General features: G+C 42.2%; 1 protein-coding gene across 1 annotated transcript; it reads left to right on the top strand.

The window, feature by feature from the left end:
- The first annotated feature begins 1,428 nt into the window (after nucleotides 1–1,428).
- Nucleotides 1,429–5,292, top strand: pcdh8 (protocadherin 8). The gene is made up of 4 exons (XM_051404990.1): nucleotides 1,429–3,889; nucleotides 4,012–4,082; nucleotides 4,327–4,460; nucleotides 4,619–5,292. Exons 1-4 carry the CDS (start codon nucleotides 1,529–1,531, stop codon nucleotides 4,966–4,968), a joined length of 2,916 nt encoding a protein of 971 aa, XP_051260950.1. The 5' UTR covers nucleotides 1,429–1,528; the 3' UTR covers nucleotides 4,969–5,292.
- The last annotated feature ends 1,708 nt before the right edge of the window (nucleotides 5,293–7,000 follow it).

Genomic DNA, 7,000 nt, shown 5'->3' with positions numbered 1-7,000 from the left:
AGGACTACCTATAGCCTGCTGTGGCAGTGACCCAGCCCTGGATGGGTAGCAGGAAATGTATGGATGGATGGACATTTAGTATATACCGTAAGCAAAACTAGGCTTTATAACACTTTATACATGGCAGCACAGAGCACCTTATCACCTCTCACTGACACAGTATCACAAGCATCTCTGGTCTCTGTGGCTGATTGTGTGATTTTTAACACCTTCCTGTATGGGCGCTCTTGGGGGCTCAGACAGATCTTACCCAAATTTTTGTGAGGTGTCAAGAGCCCTTTGAAGGGCCATAGACGCCTTTTAATCAAATGGTTGACGAAGGTCTGGTTGACTCATGCGCTTTTGTTGTCACTATGGGAGCTGTTTCTGGGGTGTGACTGTGTGTGTGTGTGTGTGTGTGTGTGTGTGAGGTGGGAGGGGGGAATCATTCAGTGTTGTTTATTTGCCTGACTTCTTTTGTCTCCTGACTTCTGAGGTTCTTGTTTTAGAACAATTGCTGAAAAGGTTAAATGAAGTGCATTTAAGTGTTTATTACAATACAGATGGCCTCGATTTTGCAGGCAGTTTTTTCCTCTAACACAGAGCTACAGCGATCTTCAATGTGTAATTAACATTGTGGGTGTCCAAAACACAACACTAATCAAATGACATTTGTCTGGCTTTGTGGGTTTTCTTTACCACATTACATTGAAATTCCTCCTCTGCTATTTGAACAGATGAGACATCGTCTACAACTGTAATAAACAGAGAAAACTCTGCTTCTCCTTTATTATGCATGATATTTATGGACTACGTTTACATAAATAGGTATGATTAAGAGAAAAATAATAAATATTTATGACTTCATAGTTTTATTAAGCATAAATGTCAGGATAAAGGTTTTGATGAGGGTGTGTGATTATAATACATAGGTATATATGAATAACAATGAAATCATCTGGCTCTGCAATGCTCAGTTATTAGATACTTTCTTTCTCCTTGGAATTTGCTATTGTTTTTACCTCATAGCGGAAAGTAACTAAGTGCATAAGTGCAAGGATTGCACTCAAGCATAGTTTTAGTTTTAATGTTTAGTTTTTATTTTTATTCATTATTTGCTTGAGTGTTTTCATTTTTATACCATATTATACTTCAGGCTTCAACTTCTTTTGATGGCGCCTATTAGTTCTATCAAAAGCAGTCATCTAAGTGATTTAGTTAGATAATTAATTGCCATGTGCAGATTTGTTTAAGTAATTTAAGTAACACTATTATCAGCCTGATTAAAGCTCCACAATCAGTTTATCTAATAAACCATTTGCACTCACAAAAGTGAACAGCAGTTTGCTGCAGAGCCAAACGTTTCCCTGTTGGTGGTCCACTGGAAGGCCATTGGTCGGCGGTGCAGGCTATTTGCATAGAACGGGGTTTATAGTCCCACAGCAAAGTCAGAGTTCAGTGCAGTTGAGAATCGACCTGACACAGCACAAGTGGAGGATTGTTTGCATCATTTATGAGTTTTTGGAGCTGCATTTTGTAACCCCTCAACATGGGATTTTGCAAGATTGCAGGAGTTGGACTGTGCATGGTGCTTGCTTTGCTTTACACCGTTGAGTGTACAACTACAAGGTATTTCACCTATGAAGAAGATGCGCCCGGGACGGAGATAGGGAATTTGTCCCAAGATTTAAAGATTGATCCAGCTGATGACCCTGACACGTCGTTCCGCTTCATGCAAGAAAACAACTCTTCTGTGATTGAAATGAGGGAGATTGACGGACTTCTGAGTGTTGCAGAGGTAATCGACCGAGAGGAGCTCTGCCCCAGGTCTCCTCGTTGCTTCATCACCTTCGACATTGTGGCCCTCTCTAAAGAAAAGTTTCAACTCATCCACGTGGAGATCGAAGTGAAAGACATCAACGACCACTCTCCTCGTTTTCCGCGGAACGAGACCTACCTGGAGATCGTGGAGAATGTCCCGCTGGACTCAAGATTCCCCCTGCAGATTGCGGTCGACCAGGACGTGGGTGAAAACTACATCCAGAGCTATAACATCTCCCCATCTAGTCACTTTGCCATTGAGGTGCGCGATCGGGAGGATGGAGTGAAGTTTGCTGAACTGGTGCTGGTGAGGAAGCTCGACAGGGAGGTGGAGGACTCCTACGCGATCGAAGTCATTGCAACTGACGGAGGAGTGCACGCAAAGTCCGGATCAATGATTGTAAATATCAAAGTGCTGGACTTTAATGACAACAGCCCGACGTTTGAACACAGCTCCCTGAAAGTGGAGCTGAATGAGGACTCTCCGGTAGGTCACCGAGTTCTCAAAGTACACGCTTTTGACCCGGACGACGGCGTTAACGGAGAGGTGACGTACGCGTTCGCTGACGGGTCATCCCCAGACTTTGCACGTTTTTTCCACATTGACCCTTACTCTGGGGACGTGACCCTGAAGGCGGTGGTCGATTTTGAGAAAAAGAGGTCGTACGAGCTGAACATCAGAGCCTCGGATTTGGGTGAGAACTCTGTCTCATCCAGCTGCAAAGTTGTGATAGATGTCGTTGACGTGAACGACAATGCACCTGAAATCAGCATCAAACCGATGACTTCCAGCAGTGATGGAGTCGCATACATCACAGAAGCTGCAGCTGCGGAGAGTTTCGTGGCTCTCATCAGCACCTCGGACAGAGACTCTGGCTCCAACGGGTACGTGCGCATCAGCCTGCTCGGGCACGAGCATTTCACCCTTCAGCAGGCGTATGGGGACTCTTTCATGATCACAACCAGCACTACTTTAGACAGAGAGAAGATCCCAGAGTATAACTTGACTGTGGTTGCAGAAGACCTGGGAAGCCCACCCTTCAAAACTGTCAGACAGTATACCATCCGTGTTACAGATGAGAATGACAACCCCCCTCTCTTCAGTAAGTCACTTTATGAAGTTTCAGTCCTGGAAAACAATATTCCAGGTTCGTATGTAACCACTGTCGTCGCCCGAGATCCTGATGTGGGAAAGAACGCCAAAGTTTCTTACAAAGTCATAGATACAGAGGTGCCAGGAGGATCTCCGGTGTCCACTTATTTTTCTGTAGATTCACTTTCAGGGTCTTTGTATACTTTGAGGTCTTTTGATTATGAGACTCTTAAGCAGATTGAGTTGGTCATTCAAGCTGAAGACAGAGGCTCCCCCTCTCTTACAAGCACATCAACTATCAGAATTAAAGTTGTGGATCAGAATGACAATTATCCATACTTCACCTTCCCTGTCCTTCTGAACGACTCTGCTGATATTCCCCTGCCTTTTAATGCACCAGCCGGTTACCTCGCCCTGCGCGTCTCAGCTGAAGACGAGGACGAGGGAGTGAACGGCCAGCTCTCTTACCAAATTGTGCAAGGTGACCCACAGCTTTTCACAATGAACAAAGACACAGGAGAGATTGCTTTAAAACAATGGCTGACAGCTGAAATTGGAGACGTGCTGGAAATGAAAATCGCTGTGAGTGACAATGGCAGGTCCCCACTCTCCAGCAGTGCCACTATTAGGTTTGTCATCTCAGACACAGAGCCCTCTGAAGACCAAGTGGTCATTGTGTTGCGGTCAAGTGATGGAGAAGGCTCCATCTTGGATGGCTCCCTAATTGTCATTATTATGCTCAGTGGGGGTTGTGCGTTGTTGCTGATTGCAATAGTGGTTGTTGTTGTCACATGCAAACTCAGCCGTGGGGGGAGAAACCGTGCCTCCAAGAGGGAAGTGTGTCACAGCCTGTTTGACAGCGGGCCCCTGCCCATGCTCGGCTCAGCAGAACCAAACATATACACCGGCCAGCGAGGCTTCTTCCACGAGAGAACCACTTCGTCTCTGGATGATTCCTGCCTGTATGAGGAGAGGAGTGGGGACTCAGAGACAAAGGTGAGTCAAGTATTTTTTCATCTTTTATTTTCATATGCATATGATGATCCCGGGTGCTGCCTTGATGTTTGTGCCAGAAATGGAAACTAAGCTCTCTTCTGTCATTTTGTTTGTTCTCTTAGATGTTCCTGCCCTCCAAGCATTTCCCAGCAACATCTGTGTGGCAAGGTGACAAATACTGCTTGCAAGTGAGGTAAGACAAGTAAATGTAATTTCTTTTCACAGATAGGACATGCTTTATTCACAGTCAAATCTCACTGAACACAGTGGGTAATTAAAATGCACCGTGCATATATTTTGTTGCTTGTGGCATTGCTGTGGAATGAGGTTAGATGGCTAGGATAGAGATGGGTGTGTGTGTGGAAAAAAAGACATCAATAATCAAGCTAATGTGGTGCAGCGGTGGCTCATACTGTATCTGTTGATTGTATTTGCAGTGGCATTGGCAACACCGACCAGCAGAGCGTGAAGGACAGTGGCAAAGGGGACAGTGACTTCAACGACAGTGATTCTGATATCAGTGGTGACGGAGGCAAAAAGAACTTCATTACCTTCCAGCCAAGGCTAAAAAGTAAGTTTTCCACTCTGAGTTTTGAAGTTTTGACATCACTCTCTACTGAATTAAACATAAATATTAAACAGAATGACATAAATGATAAATGGTGGTAATGTAGCATCCCCATCAACAATTTCTCATTCTTATTTTTATCTATTTCACTTGTATTTCAGGTTCATCCAGCGCTGCTAACAGCTTGTCTGGGGATTGCCAAGGCACGTACTGTGCAGTACCACAACAGAGCTTCAGAGCCCCCAGAGACAGTGCATACACAATAGGCTTCTCCCCAGCACCAGTCTTAAACAATCCGCACAGTTATCCCCACTTGTGGAAGGACTCTGGTTATGGCACAAATCGACCAAAATCAAGGAGCAGCATGCAGACCTTCTCCAGGACTGGGACTCTCCCTTCTTACTTCCCTCAGCAACAGCGCAAGACGGGTACTGGAGGGGCTGAAATCCACAAGCAGAGTCCAAATATTGTAACGGTGGCTACTGCATTAGAGGTTGCAACAATTTTTTAAAGACTGTGTTGATAAGCTGATTGAGATGTACCTGGAAGATGTAAACATTTGTAAAACAGGTCATTGCTAGATGGTTAACAGGTGTACATATGTTTTTTAGTTGAAAGAAATTATTATAAAATATATTGTGTTTATTCATGTGACGTTATTTGAATTCCAGTATACTGTATTTTATAATGCACACTTATGATGCACTGTTTCTTTTCCTAGTAAAAGTGTGATTAAAATTATTGTAAAATTATGTATTTTATTCAACATACTGCTCAAATGTGATGATATGCTTAATATAATGAGATCAGACAATAAATCAATTTAATTGAGAAATATTGTGTTTTGAAGATTAAATCTTAGTCTGAATTTGTGAACATGTAGAACTCTCCCCCCAGTTTGAATCTACATGATCAAGACTCCAGTCAGTGATGATCAGATGTAAAATCTCAAGCTGCTCCATTACCTGGGAGACTGGCTTTGAAGACTCCTGGTTGCTCGGTTGAGTTTCTTGCATGCAAATGAGTGAGTAGAGCAGTACTGAAGTGGAAAATAAAGTATAAATCATTATTCGTACAAAATCATGCTGGGTGCTGTCACACCTGCTTCAACTCCTCTAAATAATTTACATCACGGTAAACAACACAGTACAAGCAATACGTATTAAGTTGCTTGACAAATTCCTGACGGTCATATGTTGCTATTAGGGGCAAAGGTTTAGCTTTTGTATATAACTGTTCTTGCCAAGAAAACATGGGACAAAATATTAAAATAACTCTTCCTCTGAATATTCTGACATTCATAACACTTTTGCTCGCCTAGTTTTACAGTCATATTTGCAGAACTGGTCACTATTATTCAACCATGAATATGTAGGGCAAGTGCAAACTGTCTGTAGTCCGAAACGATTTATTGATGAGAAGCAATTTTAAAACCAGAGCGAACACTGACAAACTTCCTTTCCAGTGAATACTGGTTGTTTGTTATTGAGCTTTTATATGTAGCTGCAGCATAAACAATATACAACATTTACATTATTTTCTTACTTACATCTCCCAAAATAGAGCAGTAGAAATAAATCCAGGACACAGAAAAGAAAATAAACCCCCCCAAAAGCAGAAAGTCTGTAGCTGAATTATGCAAGATAAAATCAATTAAATACATCTCTCAATCAAGAGACTATGTCTATGGGGAAGTGGTTGCGTTTTCATCAACAACTTAAAATGTACAGGCCTGCTTTAATATTTCCTTTCATCAACATTTTAGAATCTGCTCTCAAGCTGAGTAACTGAAAGGCAAACTGAAAGTATATACTCTAAACAATGAATACCTGCAGATTTTCATCTGCTCATGCACAAGTTTGTAACGCTATTCTGTCCTCATTATTTTTAAGGTCACTTTAAATGAGCCTGTGATGTATGAAAGCAAATGAGACAAGAGTAAAGGGTTGTTACAAACTACATAATAGCCATCTAAGGGCCCGTCCTAAAGAGAAAATAAATAGTTTCCAAAACTGCTGCCAAGGAAGAGCTATCAGTGGAAGCTGATGGCAGACTGAGCCATTTTTTTTTCTTTTTTCTGTTCATCTGCTGGAAAAGGGGTCTAAGAGCAGTGCTCATTTGCATAAGCATAAATACCTGGTTGTTTGATAGCTGTGATAAAAGCTTGGATAGAGTGGATTGGATGCCTTTTTACATAACTGTGAAGCACTAAAAAGAGTTCTCACACATTACCACAATATGCCTCATTAATAGAGGACAATGATCAAAAACTATATTCCCTATTTAAGTTGTCCTGATCACTTTGTATTTAATATCCCTGGTCTGCACGCAAGTCACCAGAGTTAGGAAATTGCAAAGTTAATAACTTTATTTTAGGCATGGAGTCCACTGAGGATTCAAGGCCATGCAGTACAAAAGGCAAGCAATAAGAAAGAAGGTCATATTCGTGCCCCCAGTGATGTGCACTAGCCTGACAGATAGCCAATTGTACAGAGAGGGAAAATGCATTTATCAATCAATACAATATGATTCCCTTCACCATT

This window comes from Dicentrarchus labrax, unplaced genomic scaffold (assembly GCF_905237075.1).
Source record: "Dicentrarchus labrax unplaced genomic scaffold, dlabrax2021, whole genome shotgun sequence".
NCBI classification, from domain to species: Eukaryota; Metazoa; Chordata; class Actinopteri; family Moronidae; genus Dicentrarchus; species Dicentrarchus labrax.
Note: the sequence above shows the minus strand (reverse complement) of the source record. Positions and strands in the feature narration are given on the sequence as shown.